This window comes from Bufo gargarizans, chromosome 2 (genome assembly GCF_014858855.1).
Source record: "Bufo gargarizans isolate SCDJY-AF-19 chromosome 2, ASM1485885v1, whole genome shotgun sequence".
NCBI classification, from domain to species: Eukaryota; Metazoa; Chordata; class Amphibia; order Anura; family Bufonidae; genus Bufo; species Bufo gargarizans.
In genome coordinates, this window is record NC_058081.1 from 529576645 (window position 1) to 529596876 (window position 20232).

The 20232-nt window shown below is 43.4% G+C and overlaps 1 protein-coding gene across 7 annotated transcripts in view; it reads right to left on the reverse strand.

The window, feature by feature from the left end:
* Positions 1 to 15932: 15932 nt before the first annotated feature.
* PDE3A (phosphodiesterase 3A) overlaps positions 15933 to 20232 on the reverse strand; it is a 255848-nt gene continuing 251548 nt past the window's right edge. For 6 of the 7 annotated variants that reach the window (XM_044281487.1, XM_044281482.1, XM_044281484.1 and 3 more), the window contains one exon: positions 15933 to 16538. In XM_044281487.1, coding sequence (XP_044137422.1) covers positions 16318 to 16538 — 221 coding nt within the window. In that variant the 3' untranslated portion in view covers positions 15933 to 16317. The remainder of the gene's footprint in view (positions 16539 to 20232) is intronic. The other variant, XM_044281489.1, reaches the window with a different exon arrangement.

A 20232-nucleotide genomic window follows, 5' to 3' on the forward strand; every position in this document is an offset into this window, starting at 1 on the left:
CGGTACAATATTATTAGCGCACTTATTGAGGGGGTATTATTAGAACACTTCTTGGGAGAGGGGGTATTATTATTTGTACATAGGATCCACGTTACATTGTTGCATTTAATAACGGCTAATTATTGTCACTAGAGATGAGCGAATTTCATATTTTCATATTCGTTTGGTGGTAAAAGGTGAATTGCGTTATGCATTCCGTTACCACGGACTATAACGCAATTCTATGACGGAAGGCATAACGGAATGTCTTTAGAGGCATTCCGTTATTCATTCCGTCATAATAGAAGTCTATGGCCTGCGTAACGGATCCGTCCCGTTTCCGTTATGCAGGGGGTCCTCTCCTGCATAACGTATACAGGACGGATCCGTTATGAAGGCCATAGACTTCTATTTTGACAGAATGCCTCTAAAGGCCTTCCGTCATAGAATTGCATTATGGTTCGTGGTAACGGAATCCATAACGCAATTCACCTTTTACCACCAAACGAACCGTGAACGAATTTCATAACATGAAATTCGCTCATTATCTAATTGTCACCCAATTAAAGTGAAATCAACAAGAGCCGGAATAAGTCTGAGGAGCAGCATTAAAAGTCATCATTGTTATGACGGATAAATTACTGATATCAGAGTGAGCGCAGCAATGTCACCATCCGCAAATATCACAAAACAATTATTAGAAGCTTCTAAGATTCTTTTATTAAAAAATGAAAAAAATTCTAGAAAATATAAATCCTGGAGCCACTGTCTTCAGTTCATCCACTTATTATTTGTATCTGATCCTGGTAAAGCTGGGTGACACCAATATGACTGCCATATAGGGTTTTTCATCAACTTTCCCAAACTCCTGAAAAGCAGATATGTCCAGCTATACATGAGCAGAGGTTACCACACTGAATAAGGCCTCTTGCACACGAATGTATTTTGTTTCTGTGTCCATTCCGTTTTTTTGCGGACCGTATGCAGAACCATTCACTTCAATGGGTCCGCCCAAAAAATGGAAGTTACTCTGCGTGCATTCCGTTTCTGCATGTCCATATTTCCGTTCCGCAATGTCCTATTGTAGTCTGCATTAAGGACAAGGATAGGACTGTTCTATTAGGGGCCAGCTGTTCCGCTCCGCAAAATACAAAATGCACATGGATGTCATCCGTATTTTTTTGCGGATCGCAAAATACATACGGTTGTGTTCAAGAGTCCTAATTCTGCAGATACCAAGCAGAGTGCTAGGATTCTTCATAATGTTTCCTACTGAGCTGGTGCCTAATAGTTATCTCTCAGCTCTCCCAGGGTCCTGCATGGCGAATCTGCTCAGTCTTCTAGAGATACAGGAGCGATGGAGGTGTCATAATTAAGCACCTAGGAAACTTTGGGATAACCCCAGTGGATGCTGTAATACAGACTGTTAGTTGTCACTCGGTTCACCCAGAGTCCTGAAAGGCAGACGGAGCAATGAACGAGCCCTGTGAAGGTCTGTACCCCTACTGACTGACACGTTCACGTCCCTGTGCTCTGATTGGTTCTTCTAATGTTATGCTCTATAGGAGCCTCCATTGTTCAGTGGCATCCGAACTTTGTGATTTCTGTAGAACTGCTCATATTTTATTGCTAACGAGTCATTAATTGCTGGAAGTGAGGATGCTGGGAAATTCTTGCAGCAATGGCGCTAGAGGCGGGTCTCCTTTTGCAACCAGTAACGGGACTGTAGCAGGTGAACGTTATCGACCAGGTTGGAGGGCAGCGAGGATCTCTTACAGCCATTACAAGATGGACTGTTCTTTCCAGTTGGACATTGTTGTTTCAGTATGTAGAGAAGAGCGGTGGACAGGTTGAGGAAGACCAGACCCGGTGTCAGCGTCAACCCTAGATGAACCTGTACAGAGACAGTGCAAATCAGTAACAGACAAGGAAAAACAACCTAGGTTGTCCCATCATTTCATGTCCATGTTACAGATAATAAATGAAACATATTTATCCTTTACAATAATGTTAAAAAACAATATAGTGAAAATTTATACCATTTACTTACCTATATAGTATAACGCCATCTAGTGTTCATTTTAGAGATTAGCGAACCAATCAAGCTTCGTTTCGGGTCTGGTTCGCCACATTTTTTAAAAAGTGAAGTTTTAACTGCAATCGGTTTGTGCTCCAATTGCCCTGAAAGTTGATGTATAACCTCCTCTAGCCTCCTAGGACTCTAGTTTTTAGGAAAACAACTTGTTATCTCTTTTTGTTTATTTATTTTTTTATGCTTTTTCCCCTCCTCCCGCCCCAAGCTCTGGAACGCAATGACAGGAATAGAAAATCATTGATGGAAATCACTGACCGAACACTGACGTGTGAATGAGGTATAATGTTGGCATTTCATCTCCTACAACACATTAGATCAGATCATTCTCTATACAGATGTTGAACCAGCAGAACGCAGAAGACTAATGTTATGAAGCAGGTCAGGCCTCCCAAATGTCCCAGACTTGAGATGTGCATGTTGGAAACCGTGCTGGGGTTATGCTGCAGGCTAGTAACCAATTGTGGGATTGCTGTTGGATAATATGATGATAGCTGCACAAAGACCTTTTGGTCACTAGATCTAAGTATGCAGGTCCTTGAAATATAGTGAGAGCAAATATCTGTGAGATGATAACTAGCAGTACACTGCAGTCATTGAGTGGATAGTGAGGGGCAAAGATAAAGTGAGTGTGTGTTGGGGATAAGTTGTTGCCAGAGACAGATCTAGCTTTACTCCTGTGTTTTAGTCAGCTGGCAAGTAGAGGTGTGAGGTACTGGTCATAAAGAAACACCACCTCAGGACATAGATAGAGCCACGAAGCAGCTGAGAGAGCATAGTCTTTAGTGGAGATAGCCAACTTCCTAGCTGACAGGGACAGACAGCCTGGATGAGCCAGTCTGTGCTGCAGCAGGCCATGAGGTGCCCTGGCAGAACAAACAGAAGGTCATTCTGTGCTGTGCTGTGAATGAGGATGGTTGGGTGTTACAGTGTCTGCCAAGAAAATTATCTTAGAGAATCAGGGAAAGTCAGAAATCAATCAGGAATAGTCAGAAATCAATAAAGCTTATTGCCAGGGAGAGTGAAGGAAAAGGCTTGGATTCCAAAGAAGAATTGTGTGCTTTTGTTGTGTAGAATAGGGACAAGCAGGGCAGCTGACAAACAGAGAAAGAGAAGACAGGAGCTGTGGGTGGCTGTGCCTGATATCAGAAGAGCAGTTGCTTCACTGCAGAGCTCAAAAGTAGTTACCTGCAAGAAAATACATTCAATTTTTCCCCCCATTTTCACAGAAATCCCTTTTTTTGGCCTGACATTGCTGGCGGTGCAGTCGCTGTAGTACCATTGTAGTAAAGGCTTGTTCGCTCACGTGGCAGACCATACGGGCCACTCCTTGTGATTCTCTCTGAGCTTCAAGCTGCACTCCTCGGTGGACACCTAGAGCAGCTGTTATGGGCAGGGACAGTACGTCTTTCATGGCCCACTGGGTCAATGTTTATTGAGGCAGTTGAGAGACAGCACCCCAGGAATATGGCCAGGTCCTACTCGCTGGAACATTCAACATTGCACATGCTTCAGCGTCCATATGAACAGCGGAAAGCTTTGAATGATTTGGTTATGCAACAGACCGCCTCAGCGGGGAACATGTGTTGTTTCCAGGTTGGGCAGTGGCAGCTAATGCCATTCATGCAGCAGTTGTCTCTCATCCCCCTCATGTGTATTTTTGAAGAGACGCTGACATTCATGCAACAGGTGGCCCTGTAGCTGTTGGAGACCCACAATGAGAAACTCCCATGGGGGAGGAAGAGGAGTCAGAGTTGGAGGAGAAAGAGGATGATGACGATGACACCGGCCATGACACCCAATTGTCTCAGTGCGGGGCAGAGGTGAAAAGAACTGGCTCCTGGGGTATGCTAGCCAGAATGGCGACCTGCAGACTCGCTTGCTTACGCAGTGACAGGCGTATCGTTGACATCAAGCAGTCGGATGTTTACTGGATAGCCATGCTTTTAGACCCTCGCTACCACGGCAAATTGGGAGAATGTTTTCCTCTCGCAGAAAGGGGGATCAAATTATGTTATCACCAGAAAACACTGTAAACGCAGCTTGCCACAACTTACGGCGAGCAGATGCCTGCTGCCACCGTGTCTGAAAGGGAGGCCACTCTCTGCCCCCCACAGAATCACCTCCTTCCTACCACCATGAGCAGCAGAAACTGCAGCAGCAGCCATTTCAGTCTCCTCAACATGCTGGAGCAGTTTTTCCACGTGCCGTGCCAGGCAGTGTCCAGTAAGCAAGTTGACAGCTCCCAATTTAACGCCCAGGTTCAGGTCTACCTTCCTACGCTCTCTACATTCTTCCTTGCGGGGAGCATAATGGACCAAGTTGTCCTCTGCCAGTGTCCAAAACATCACTTTTGTAAAAAGACCAGGTTATTCCATCAATTGATTTTTTCTTCCCTGATGGCACGGGCATATTCCAAGATGACAATGCCAGGATTCATCAGGCTCAAATTTTCGCACATGGATTGGCCAATACAGAGTCCAGACCTTAACCCCATTGAGAATCTTTTTTTTTTTTTTGGTGGTGACTTTTTTTGGGGACAAGCAGTGTATATCAGGGGTCAGTACAGGGATCTCTCACATCATCTATTTATCCCCAGGACTGTGACTGTGACGAGGGGACATCCTCTGCGTCTGGAGGAAGAAGGTTTGTACACAAACATAGAAAAGGATACTTTACGGTACGAGCAGTGACACTATGGAACTCTCTGCCTGAGGAGGAATCTTCTAATAAATTCAATATTGTATATTGGTTCATACGTTGGTATTTTGTTTGCAGATGTACCCAGTTTCCCTATGTTTTATAATTAGTTAAAAGCTTTGTCCTTTTCCATAAGAACAGATATAATAATTATTATTATTAGACATGTATATTGTCAACCTTTCTATATATTATATATACAGTGCTGATCAAAAGTTTAAGACCACTTGAAAAATGGCGAAAAATCATATTTTACATTGTTGGATCTTAACAAGGTTCCAAGTAGAGCTTCAACATGCAACAAGAAGAAATGAGAGTGAGACAAAACAATTTTTGAGCATTCAATTAATTGAAAATAATGATTAAACTGAAACAGGCTGTTTTTCAGCTGATCCAAATTTTAGGACCACATGCCTTTAAAAGGCCAAATCTGTGCAAAGATGTGGATTCATTGTCATTTTCTATCAGGTAGTCACACGTGATGGCAAAGGCAAAAAAACTCTCCCTTTTTGAACATGGTCGGGTTGTTGAACTGCATAAGCAGGGTCTCTCACAGCGCACCATCGCTGCTGAGGTGGGACACAGTAAGACAGTCATTTGGAATTTCTTAAATGATCCTGAGGGTTATGGAACAAAAAAGTTAAGTGGAAGACCCAAAACAAATTTATCAGCACTGAGCCGGAGGATCCAATTGGCTGTCCGTCAAGACACTGGACAATCCCCGACCCAAATTAAGGCCCTTACTGGTGCTGACGGCAACCCCATAACCATCAGACGGCATCTGAGACTGAAGGGCTTCAAAAACAAAAAACGTCTTTAAAGACCTCGTCTCCTTGAACGCCACAGAACGGCTCGTTTGGACTTTGCAAGAGAGCACCAAACATTCAAAGGTGGAAGAAAGTTTTATTCTCTGATTAGAAAAAATTTCACCTTGATGGTCCTGATGGATTCCAACGTTACTGGCATGACAAGCAGATCCCACCTGAGATGTTTTCTACGCGCCACTGTGGAGGGGGCGCCACAATGGTCTGGTGTGCTTTTTCCTTCAGTGGAACAATGGAGCTTCAGGAAGTGCAGGGGCGTCAAACGGCCGCTGGCTATGTCCAGATGTTGCAGAGAGCATTCCTCATGACTGAGGGCCCTCGTCTGTGTGGTAACGACTGGGTTTTTCAACAGGACAACGCTACAGTACACAATGCACGCAGGACAAAGGGACTTCTTCCAGGAGAATAACATCACTCTTTTGGCCCATCCTGCGTGTTCCCCTGATCTAAATACAATTGAGAACCTTTGGGGATGGATGGCAAGGGAAGTTTACAAATATGGACAACAGTTCCAGACAGTAGATGGCCTTCGTGTGGCTGTCTTCACCACTTGGAGAAATGTTCCCACTCACTTCATGGAAATGCTTGCATCAAGAATGCCGAAACTAATTTTTGAAGTGATAAACAATAACGGTGGAGCTACTCATTACTGAGTTCATGTTTGGAAGTTGGATTTCTGTTTTTGGGGGGTTTAGTTTTTTTTTGCTTAAAAAATGTTTTGTCTCACTCTCTGTCTTTGCCATTTCTTCTTGTTGCATGTTGAAGCTCTACTTGGAACCTTGTTAAGATCCAGCCATGCTAAATATGATTTTTTTGCCATTTTTCAAGTAGTCTTAAACTTTTGATCAGGACTGTATATAAAGATGGGCAATATATGCCAAAAATATATAAAAAATTAAAGAAATAAAAACTCCTGCGCCAACCCCTATTACACTGCATGATTTTATTTTAAATTGCTGGGAACAAGTGTTCGTAGGAATGTAAGATGCATGATTATTGGCTGCATATCTCCCTGTGTACAGTGAACTTGTTGCAATAAGATCCTGCCTCCTTATTGTACCATGCGGACTGCATGCTAGTGTTCCCCAAGGGAAGAAAGGGTGCACCCTCCTACCATTGAACAGCATAGGAAGCGCTAGAATGAAAGCCGCTACCTTGAGTACAAGTACTCCCACACTCCTCTGTGACTCGCTGCAAATATGGAAAGTGTGAAGATGTAGTTTCTGATCATTTGGACTCCACTTTGTATCTGTTCATATTAAACTTCATTTTGTTTCAGTTGGAGCCATTGTGGCCTGTGATTCTGTGAACGAACTGAAGATTCTTTAGGATTGTTTGTGGAAGAGAGTTATTCTTCGTGTGAATATATTTTCAAGGTTGTTTTAGGGTTCTGATTCATTGCGGATCTGGGAATTTGCTTATCAGCAAAACAATATGTATCCATTCCTTAGCTCTGTGTATGCATGAAAACTCCTAGCAGTATACGGAGCTATTTAGGCAGTGTGTGTATGGTATGCATGTGGCACAGTATGATTGTGGGCAAAATATACAACTCAGGGCACCGTTTGGCACTGCAGAGACTTTGTATTGTTCTAGGAGAGCACATCATGACGCTGTGGATAAAGTATGGCAGCTGTCTTGCACTATGTGGTCACCCTTTGACTCAATGTAGTTATCATTTAAGCAATAACTCTATTGGGGCACAGTATGGCTCTATGGGGATGAAATATAGCATTCTCTGGGAGTTGTTTTGAGCTTTATGTGCAATATATGGCTTTATGTGTGCAAAGGATTTCACTATGTAAAAATAGACTGGGACCATTCATCCGGACAACGTATTGCACTAACTTTTCACTACATGTAGTAATCAAGTGGTTTATGCTACTCTGTGGGCAATGTACTGTATGACTATAAAGCACTATAACACACTACTGGCATTAACTACATTAAGTAAGCCTTTACCCCCAGTGTCCTAGACCATCTAGGATGCTGATATTAACCTTCCACTGCCCTAGACCACCAGGGATTTTAATCGTTATTCAGTCACTGTATGGTGATTTTCTTGGGTTGAAGTTAAAGCGGTCTTCCGATATTTAGATATTACTGACCTATTCTTAGGTTAGGTTTTCAATATCAGATAGTGGGGGACCAACACCCAGGACCTCTGCCGATCATCTGTCTGAGGAGGCTGCTGCGTTGCCAAGTCTTCACAGCTTACCAGGCACAATATTATTCATTGGATAGCGGCTGTGCTTGGTATTGCAGCTCAAGCCTACTCACTTGATTGGGACTGAGCTGTGCCTAGGCTATGGGACCAATGAACGTTTCATCGCTAGCCAAGAAAAAGGTGCTCCCTCTTCAAACAGCTGCAGGCTGCATCACCTTGAACCTCTGAAGAGAAATGCGCAGAACAAGAGCCATGGTATTATATCATATAACAAACACAAATAACATAAATGAATCAGTAAAAAACAAACACTGGAGATGTGGAGGTTAAAATGGCTATTATATTATTGACTGTAAAATGTAAAAACACAACTAGAAACCTTAATTAATTAAAACAATATTAAGTCCATCCAAACTTAAGATGACTTAACCCAAACCCAAGATAGAACGTGAACAACAACAGAAAATAAACTGGCAGGGAGGATGGGAAGGCGTCCCTTGTGTTGCCGTTAGATTTGTCTAATTAATGACGAGGCGTGCGTCTCATCATAAATTAGGTGCATCTGTGGTGAGTCCTTGCACCTGGCGTAAAAACTAGGGGCTGGCGTAGTTTTTCACTAACATTAATGCCTGGTTCGAGGCGTACAGTATATGTTAGTAACTTTGCCAGGGCTGGAGTCCCGGCAAAGCTCCTGACACGCCCTGTCATGCCCAACTGGCGGACGTGGTGCAAAACTGACCGTGCAACTAAATATTATCGCACGGCCGGTTAAAAAGGGGGACTTGACTATTTTATGACTTCAGTTATGTTGCTTTCATGTTGCTCTCAAAATGTCCCAGCATTGGGGCATTTTGAGAGCAACGAGAAAGGCAACACAACTGAAGTGATTAAAGTATGGCATTGGAGACTCAAGTGAGAGGAACGAAAAGCGACTTTTTTAGTCTATATACAGTAAGCTATAAGGAGCAGCGCACACCCGGAATTAATATTAACGACAACTTAACTATTCTGGTGATCAGCTTGGGAGAATTTTAGCTCATTCCTCCATACAACACAGCTTCAACTCTGTTGTTGGGTTTCTTCCCATGAACTGTTTGCTTCACGTCCTTCCACAACATTTCTATTGGATTAAGGTCAGGACTTTGACTTGGCCATTCCAAAACTTTCTTTATTCTTCTCTAACCATTCTTTGGTAGAACGACTTGTGTGCTTAGGGTCCTTGTCTTGCTGCATGACCCACGTTCTCTTGAAATTCAGCTCACACACAGATGTCCTGACCTTTTACTTTAGAATTTGCTGGTATATTTCAGAATTCATTGTTCCATCAATGATGGCAAGCAGTCATGGCCCAGTTGCTGCAAAACAGGTCCAAACCATGAACCTACCAACACTGTGTTTTATAGATGGGTGTTTTTTTTTTTTCTTCAAACATAACGGTTCCCATGTAAACCCAAAAATTCTATTTTGGTCTCATCTGTCCACAAGACATTGTTCCAGTAGCTTTCTGGCTTGTCCAGGTGATCTTTAGCAAACCGCAGATGGGCAGCAATGTTCTTTTTGGAGGGCAGCTACTTTCTTCTTGCAATTCAGTCATGCACACCATTGTTGTTCAGTGTCCTTCTAATGGTGGACTCATGAACATTAATATTAGCAAATGTGCAAAAGGCCTTAAGTTGCTTAGAGGTTACCTTGGGTTCTTTTGTTACCTTGCAGACTATTACACGCTTTGCTCTAGGGGTGATCTTTGTTGGCCGACCACCCCTGGAAAGGGTAAAAATGGTCTTGAATCTCTTCCATTTGTACACAATCTGTCTGACTTTGGATTGGTGGAGTCCAGACTCTTTAGAGATGGTTTAGTGACTATTTCCAGCCTGATTAGCATCAATAACTCTTCTTCTGAGGTCCTAAGAAATCTCCTTTTTATGCCATGATACACTTACACAATAAATGTTGTGAAGATTAGACTAAAAAAGCTCTCCCACTCACACCCGATTAATTTTACCCGCCAATGATCTGCTAATCCTCATGGATCACATACTTTTACATCTCACATATATGTAATATTGGATTATTTTCCTCAATAAATAAATGACCAAGTCTAATATTTTTAAATCATTTGTTGATTTGTTTATCTACTTTTAGAACTGGTGTTAAAAATCTGTTGCAGCTTTAGTTCAAATTTATGCAGAAAGATGGAAAATTTGGAAGGGCTCACAAACTTTCAAGCACCACTGTAACATTCATAAAATCTGCAAAAAACAAACAAAAAAAACTGCAAACAATGATGAAGCAGATGCCATGTTGGTGAAACAGAATTTCATGTCTTTATTTATGTTTCAGCACTGGCACCATCTCTGCTACATTACAATGAATAGAACTTTATACAGTCAGACAATTCTGACACTTCCTATTTGCTTAAGAAAAGGAAACAAGAAAAATAAAAACAGGAAAATCATCCACCAAGGATTTCCTGCTCCACTGGTGGTAGATGGTCACTATACATAGAGACTGGTATGATGTGTGCAAGGTGCCACTCACAAGGGGCCCCTGGTGTTAAGTGACCCCGGTGGGGGCCACACTGGGCAAAATTATATCAATACTGAGGTTATACTATTGCTTACATGGTATTATGGTAATGGCGGTCAGCTCCTCAGTATATGGAGCCTTCTTGTAATGCCGAGTGCTCTCTAGAGGCGCAGCCATGGTCGCCTTCATGTACAAAATAACCTGAGTTTAGGCGTCTACATTTATATATTGTGCAACATGAGTACAAGGACGAAGCTCAGTGACTGGTTACTTACAGTGATATTGCTCATCGTATGTCATTCCCCATACATTCCCCAATAGTCTCACAAGGATTGGAAGGTTTCTCATATGATCCATCCCCAAAAAAACATCTCTCACTTCCAGCTGACAGTGGCTTTACTTCTATTACATGGTGAAGATTCTGGACACATTACCCTATGAGAAGGTCACACACAAAGCTGCAAGTCAGTTCACGGAGGCAGCAACAAAATGGACGGCACCAGAAATCAGTGCAAGACTGCAGGAACAGTCATACCAGGGTTGCATTTTTAAAGGCAGAAGTTGCATAAAGGGCTTATTACACAAGGGCTTGTGAGATACAGACTTATCAGAAAAGGTGGCAGCTTAGAACTTCTGTGCCTGTGAAACCAGAGGGCAGCAGTGAGCCTCTTCTTATATGTCACCAAGGGGCAGCATTGAGCTTCTGTGACTCCAGAGGGCGCATTAAGCTTCTGCTTATGCGTCACCAGGGGGCAGCATTACGCTTCTGCTTATGAGACACTAGGGGCCACAATTAAGCTTCTGCTTATTGTGAGGCATGGGGGCAGCATTGGAATTCTGTTTTAGCGACACCAGGGGGGCAGCACTAAACTTCTACTTGTGAGATACTGTGAGGGACAGCAGTGAGCCTGCTCAGTGCATATTTAATAACAATCTATGACATGGTGGCATTATTTTTGTAATATAATATATAAAACACAACCCAAGGTGTAGGAGACACAAGGTGGCAGCAGGTAGTAACTTGTGCTCTGTCAGTTGCAGTTTGAAATGTTAAAATGACACGGTTGCATCTGCGCCCAAATTAAATCAATATATTCCGTAAAATAAAATGTTAAAAAAATTAAATAGTCATAAACTTTGGCCCCCACTCCCCCAGCTCACTAGAATATCACATAATATAGTTTTGAATCTTAAGGGCCAGGGAACCTGAAATGTTTAGGTGAGTCTTGGCCGTTGCAGCTACAGTCTCACCCCAAAGAAATAATGGAAGGGACCACAATAAGATGTAGACTAATAAGTAAAGAAAATCCCACACAAGTGAAATTCTATGTGGCCCATGCTGCCCTGCAGCCCCAGCATTGTACCTGGTGTACTGGCCCTTTGTGACTTGCCATTTTTATATGGATACACTTAAACACCCCTCTTTTATGGGATGTATTCTGGCATCTAAGGCACAATCTCTGGATTGCATGTCAAGTGCAAATTCCCCCTGGGTTCAGTATTTCACAATCACTCCCAGCAGATTCATCATGCGGACATCATATTTCCACTAGGTTACCGCACAATATTATAAAACATAAGTGAGCACACCACGCTGAGTACAATACATTGTAAAATGAAACAATCAGAAACGCAAATTGTTATCCATAAATGACTGTGAAATTCTGAACGATAAAGAGTCAAAAACTGCCATATGCGTCCGTCTGTCCACCCCAATGGTAAAATTAGGATTTTGTGGATTAAAAAACATTTTGACATTTATTAGAGAGCTAATTAATGTAGAGTACTGCGCCAAAACAGAGGCCGCCATATGAAGATAATATAATCTGTCAACTAGAACCGGTGGACGTGGGGGGTGTGGGGTGACGTGCTGCACATCAACAGGCGAGTGTTTGATTACTGTCAGCAGAGATCTCTTCTACACAGTCTTATCGGTGAATGGACAATATTTCGACTTTCCAGGAATGAAAATGGCTTCCAGGATGTATAAAAATTGATTAAAAAATCTTTATTAAAAATCTTTTGTTTTTGGTATAAAAGACATTTCCTTTCGATAAAAATGTCGTATTTACAAAATTTCCCAGAACTATCGTGAAATAAAATATTGGACGCGGATAGTGACTTTTCTTTTAAATAGAGGTTTTTCTCTCAACCTGAAAAACTGAGAAATAGAACACTCCTTTAATTACATCTGGTCATGTGATCCGACAACCCAACCACCGTAAGAGGGGCGGGGCCACGGCAGTCAGCACATTGTAGAGGTTGTCCCTTTTATCCAAGCACAAATATTTGGCCAGTACCTACCACCTCTCACAACTGTGTCACTGCTTACATGTACGTCTCCATGTAATATAGAGTAGCCACCAAATCCATGTACAGCCAGGTCCATAAATATTGGGACATCAACACAGTTCTAACATTTTTGGCTCTATACACCACCACAATGGATTTGAAATGAAACGAACAAGATGTGCTTTAACTGCAGACTGTCAGCTTTAATTTGAGGGTATTTACATCCAAATCAGGGGAACGGTGTAGGAATTACAACAGTTTGCATATGTGCCTCCCACTTGTTAAGTGTTAAGGGACCAAAAGTAATGGGACAATTGGCTTCTCAGCTGTTCCATGGCCAGGTGTGTGTTATTCCCTCATTATCCCAATTACAATGAGCAGATAAAAGGTCCAGAGTTCATTTCAAGTGTGCCATTTGCTTTTGGAATGTGTTGCTGTCAACTCTCAAGATGAGATCCAAAGAGCTGTCACTATCAGTGAAGCAAGCCATCATTAGGCTGAAAAAACAAAACAAACCCATCAGAGAGATAGCAAAAACATTAGGCGTGGCCAAAACAACTGTTTGGAACATTTTTAAAACGAAGGAACGCACCGGTGAGCTCAGCAACACCAAAAGACACGGAAGACCACGCAAAACAACTGTGGTGGATGACCGAAGATTTCTTTCCCTGGTGAAGAAAACACCCTTCACAACAGTTGGCCAGATCAAGAACACTCTCCAGGAGGTAGGAGTATGTGTGTCAAAGTCAACAATCAAGAGAAGACTTCACCAGAGTGAATACAAAGGGTTCACCACAAGAAAAGCCTTCACAGTTCTGGAACAACATCCTATGGACAGACCAAGATCAACTTGTACCAGTGTGATGGGAAGAGAAGAGTATGGAGAAGGAAAGGAACTGCTCACGATTCTAAACATACCACTTTATTAGTGAAGCATGGTGGTGGTAGTGTCATGGCGTGGGCATGTATAGCTGCCAATGGAACTGGTTCTCTTGTATTTATTGATGATGTGACTGCTGACAAAAGCAGCAGGATGAATTCTGAAGTGTTTCGGGCAATATTATTTGTTCATATTCAGCCAAATGCTTCAGAACTCATTGGACGGCGCTTCACAGTGCAGATTGACAATGACCCAAAGCAAAAGCAACCAAAAAGTTTTTTAAGGGAAAGAAGTGGAATGTTATGCAATGGCCAAGTCAATCACCTGACCTGAATCCGATTGAGCATGCATTTCACTTGCTGAAGACAAAACTGAAGGGAAAATGTCCCAAGAACAAGCAGGAACTGAAGACTGTTGCAGTAGAGGCCTGGCAGAGCATCACCAGGGATGAAACCCAGCGTCTGGTGATGTCTATGCGTTCCAGACTTCAGGCTGTAATTGACTGCAAAGGATTTGCAACCAAGTATTAAAAAGCGAAAGTTTGATTTATGATTATTATTCTGTCCCATTACTTTTGGTCCCTTAACAAGTGGGAGGCACATATGCAAACTGTTGTGATTCCTACACCGTTCACCTGATTTGGATGTAAATACCCTCAAATTAAAGCTGACAGTCTGCAGTTAAAGCACATCTTGTTTGTGTCATTTTAAATCCATTGTGGTGGTGTATAGAGCTAAAAATGTTAGAATTGTGTCGATGTCCCAATATTTATGGTCCTGTCCTTACATACTCTAATCACATCCAGAGCTGCAGTCAATATTCGACTGTTACATCATATGTTGTATGCCAGTCATTTCCAGAGCTGCACTCCACATTTACTCAGCAGAATTGTCAAGACAACCCCTGGAAGTGACTGGATTGCATCCGGAAGCAAGTGCGGATGCGTTTTTCACTGATGGTTGCTAAGAGATGTTGTTTGTATACCTTCAGTTTTTTATCACGCGCGTGAAAAACGCAATTGCACAAAAACTGACTGAACTTGCTTGCAGAATGGTGCGAGTTTCACTAAACGCAACCTAATCTGTCACGCTTGTGTGAAAGGGCCCTAAGGCCTCTTTCACACGGGCGTCATGTATTTGGGCCGGATAAGATGCGGGTGCATTGCAGGAAAATGTGCAATTTTTTTTTGCGCGAGTGTAAACTTTTTAATGCGTTTTGCACGCGCGTGAGAAAAATCACCATGTTTGGTACCCAAACCCAAACTTCTTCACAGAAGTTCGGCTTTGGGTTAGGTGTTGTGTAGATTGTATAAAATAATACAATGGTTATAATGGAAAATAATAGCATTCTGAATACAGAATGCATATAACAATATGGCTGGAGGGGGTTTAAAAAAAATGAATAATAATTTAACTCACCTTAATCCACTTGTTCGCGGAGTCTGGCTTCTCTTCTTTCTTCAGGACCTAGGTAAAGGACCTTTGATGACATCACTGTGCTCATCACAAAATCCATCACATGATCCAAGCCCCTGGTAATGGATCATGTGACGGACCAGCGCATTGACGTCACCACAGGTGCTTTTCCTACTGCACAGCAAAGATGAAGACAGAAGAGAAACCAGGCTGTGCGGACAAGTGGATTAAGGTGAGTTTATTTTTATTTTATTTTTTTTAACCCCTCCAGCCCTATTGTACTATGCATTCTGTATTAAGAATGCTATTATTTTCCCTTATAACCATGTTATAAGCTGCCCGTTTTGAATGAATCCTCCTCAGGAGGCTTTAGTACCCCACAGGGCGTAATATGCAGCTCCCTGCCACCAAATCATTCATAGAATCATGCACATGACCATATGTATTTTGCGGTCCGCAAAACGGATCCGCAAAAATACGGATGACATCCGTGTGCATTCCGTATTTTGAGGAACGGAACAGCTGGCCCCTAATAGAACAGTGCTATCCTTGTCCATAATGCGGACAATAATAGGACATGTTCTATTTTTATGCGGAACAGAAATACGGACATACGAAAACAGAATGCACATGGAGTAACTTCTGTTTCTTTTTGCGGACCTATTGAAATGAATGGTTCCGCATACGGTCCTCAAAAAAACGAAACAGACGCGGAAAGAAAATATGTTCCTGTGCATTAACCCTAACTCTAATGATTTGCACTCACATAATGCTGTTAGTACAAATCACTGTAATCGAGGTCAGGCAGAGACACACAGCATTATAAATCATTATACTACCATGCGGTCGGGTCATAGGAGCAGAGTGCACTATGGGAATTCATGCTCCCATATGAATCTTGTTTCATGCAGTGCACAGGCATGTCTGAAACTGGACTAATGGGGTGGGGAGTCTGAAGCTGGATTTTATAGGAAAAAAACAAACTGATCAAAACCTGGAGAAAGACTAACCTTCATCCTCTACTGTCCACAGGGATGGGAGGGGATAAAGGCAAAAATAACTGATCGCCTCTTTAATAATAAATGTGCTTGACTGGCGCCATGTTGCGCAGACATTTACGTGTTTGTTCACAGTGACCGTTACGTATATATATATGTACCCCTACCCTACCCCGGCAGGAGGCGCATCCATCATACAGATAAAGAGATATAGCTATTAAATATATTATATGATTTCAGAAATGTGCAGCTGTGCCCTCCATTAAGTCTCTCGAGGATGTGGGAGGTGTCACAGCGGTGCGCTTGCGTCAGTGCGCTTGCGTCCTTGAGCGTCGGAGGTCACCGGGGACCTCGCAGTATATACTGGGTGGAGGCACGGCATCGTTGTCTACAGTGTTGTGTATAAGCTTTGTGCAGGCTGGAGGTGGGCGGAGCGCACAGTCCTCACGCATCGCCCTCCGAGTCCTCCGCCTTTTGGACGGCTTTCTCCTCTTCCTCCTCCCTGATGGCTGCAATTTGTTCAGAGCTTGGGTGAAGAGCAGGCGCCTCCTTATCTGGCTCCTCCAACCTCTGCTCCTCCTCAATGACTTTCTTCCACATCTTGTGGTTCTCCATCAGATGTTGTGTGATCTGACAGAAGATTTTTCTTTTGCATTTTTTCTTTTCTGCAAAAAGAAAAAAAAATCTGAATGAGAAAACGGCAAAACAAAACCAATCAATGAATGTGAGTTAAACCCCCACACAGAACCGTGGAAATCGAGAAAAGATATATATTGCAGATTATTACACCACTATCCTTTCTAGAGATCTGCACAACATTGCTCTGCCCCTTCTACCACCTGGCAGATACACAGACATATATTCTGAAGATTATTACACCACTGACCTCTCTATACTGTGGATCTGCAGAACATTGCTGTTTCCCCTCTGCCTCCTAAGGGCTCATTCACACGAACGTATTTTGAGTTCCGTATACGGGCCGTTTTCTGCGTTCCGCATATGGTCCGTATACGGAACCATTCATTTCAATGGGACCGCAAAAGATGCGGACAGCACTCTGTGTGCTGTCCGCATCCGTAGCTCTGTCCCCTCCTAAAAGATACATGGTGATATATTCTGCAGATTATTAGACCGCTGACCTCTAAGCAGAATGTCTATTCCAGGGATGGCCAACCTGAGGCTCTCCAGCTGTTGCTAAACCACAACTCCCATCATGCCCGGACAGTCTACAGCTATCAGCCTACAGCAGGGCATGGTGGGAGTTGTAGTTTTACAACAGCTGGAGAGCCGCAGGTTGGCCATGCCTGGTCTATTCTATAAACTGGACGTGGGACTATGTAAACTTGTTTGACAATGAAGAAAAAACACTTGAGACATGTCCCTGTAGTCATTATTAGTGACGTTGGTCAGGTGACCCGCCTCCATTCTTTTCTATCCTGAAAAATGTATTTGCTGTCGCAATGAGGTAACCATGTTCCATTTACACAATAAATCTTTCTCCCAGTAATTAGTAGACAGTCGCCTTCTTGTAGGAATCTGCACCCTGTAAACTGTGCCGCAGCTGACAATGCACCAGCAGAAGCAAGAAAACATTGAGCGGCAGATGATCAGATTACACAGATTTAAAGAAGAAGTATCAGTTCTGAAGATCAATATCCACAATAGGGAAGGGGTGTTATATGGACCAGTGGCTGGGTGAAAATACAGGAAAGGAGTGCAAAGTGTCATATACATGGCTGTACTATTTAGATGGATGCACGTTCCATTATATCCGTGTTAAGCAGGTTTCCTCCTCTCCACATACAACACGATTCCTATTCCCCACCAGTGGCCCCCTGTCACATTGATAGAACAGATCCACTCCTTCACTTACTGAAAAGCCCTAAGGACCAGGGCAAAGAATCTGTATAAATTTGGGAGGGAATCTGCACCTATTGCGGGAGGAGAACTGCACATACTGCGGGAGGAGAACTGCACATAATGTGGGAGAGGGCCTATGCATACTGCAGGAGTAGGATCTGCACATACTGCAGGAGGAGGATCTGCATACAATGTGGGAGAGGGCCTACGCATACTGCAGGAGTAGGATCTGCACATACTGCAGGAGGAGGATCTGCATATAATGTGGCAGAGGGCCTACATATACTGCAGGAGGAGGATCTGCACATAATTTGGGAGAGGGCCTACGCATACTGCAGGAGTAGGATCTGCACATACTGCAGGAGGAGGATCTGCATATAATGTGGCAGAGGGCCTACATATACTGCAGGAGGAGGATCTGCACATTATTTGGGAGAGGGCCTACGCATACTGCAGGAGTAGGATCTGCACATAATGTGGCAGAGGGCCTACATATACTGCAGGAGGAGGATCTGCACATAATTTGGGAGAGGGCCTACGCATACTGCAGGAGTAGGATCTGAACATACTGCAGGAGGAGGATCTGCATACAATGTGGGAGGGGCGCTACGCATACTGCAGGAGGAGGATCTGCACATAATGTGGGAGAGGGCCTAAATATACTGCAGGAGGAGGATCTGCACATAATGTGCGAGGAAAACTGCACATACTGCAGGAGGAGGATCTGCATACAATGTGGGAGAGGGCCTACGCATACTGCAGCAGGAGGATCTGCACATAATTTGGGAGAGTGCCTACATACTGTATACTGCAGGAGGCGGATCTGCACATAATGTGGGAGGAGAACTGCACATACTGCAGGAGGAGGATCTGCATACAATGTGGGAGAGGGCCTACGCATACTGCAGCAGGAGGATTTGCACATAATTTGGGAGAGGGCCTACATACTGTATACTGCAGGAGGAGGATTTGCACATAATATGGGAGGAGAACTGCACATACTGCAGGAGGAGGATCTGAATATAATGTGGGAGAGGGCCTACGCATACTGCAGTAGGGGATCTGCATATAATCTGGGAGAAGGCCTACATATACTGCAGGAGGAGGATCTGCAAATAATGTGGCAGAGGGCCTACGCATACTGCAGGAGGAAGATCTGCACATAATGTGGGAGAGGGCCTACACATACTGCAGGAGGAGGATCTGCACATAATGTGGGAGGAGAACTGCGCATACTGCAGAAGGGGATATGTGCATACCGTGGGAGAGAACCTACACATAATGTGGGAGAGGATTTACATATACTGCAGGAGGAGGATCTGCACATAATTTGGGAGGAGAACTGCACATACTGCGGGAGGGGATCTGTGCATAATGGGAGAGAGGACCTACAGTACATATACTGCAGGAGGATCTACACATACTGCACGAAGAGGATCTGCACATAATGTGAGAGAGGACCTCCATATACTGCAGGAGGAGGATCTGCACATAATTTGGGAGGAGAACTGCACATACTGCAGGAGGAGGATCTACACATAATGTGGGAGAGGACCTACACATAAAGCACGAGGAGGATCTGCACATAATGCGGGAGAGGACCTACATATACTGCAGGAGGAGGAGCTGTACATAATGTGGGAGGAGAACTACCTATACTGCAGGAGGAGGATCTACACATAATGTGGGAGAGGACCTACACATAAAGCACGAGGAGGATCTGCACATAATGTGCGAGAGGACCTACATATACTGCAGGAGGAGGATCTGCACATAATGTGGAGGAGAACTGCACATACTGCAGGAGGAGGATCTGCACATAATGTGGGAGAAGGCCTACACATACTGCAGGAGGAGGAACTACATATAATGTGGGAGGTGGATCTGCACACATTGCATGAGGGGATCTGTACATAACTACAGGAGGAAATGTGCATATACTGCAAAAGATAAACTGCACATATTAGGGGTGAGGATCGCACATACAGCAGAAGGGGATCTGGACATACTGAGTGAGGGGACCTGCACATACTGTACTGGGGAAGAGAATCAGCATATGCTGCAGAGGGGACCTGGACATACTGTACTGGGGAAGAGAATCAGCATATGCTGCAGAGGGGACCTGCACATACTGTACTGGGGAAGAAGATCGACACATACTGGAGGAGAGGATCTGTACATACTGGGGCATATTTATCAAACTCGCCTGTTTTTAGAATTAAAATAAGACGAGGCATATTTGATTCAGCTGTCATTCTTTTGCCAAGTATTTATTAAAAGTCGTAGGCGTATTGCTATTAGTCTGACCTCTGGTGTTTCTTTTTCATTTAGACAGGTTCATATTCACTTAGACTGGTTTTATTTATTTGCGCATGAATAATAGTCGCATCTGTGCAGAGAAAAGTCACATGTCTCCCTGAAAATGCGACTTTTAATGCAAAAAAAGTTGCATTTTAATTGCACTTTACCATTCAAAACCGTCAAATAAAAATAAGCCAG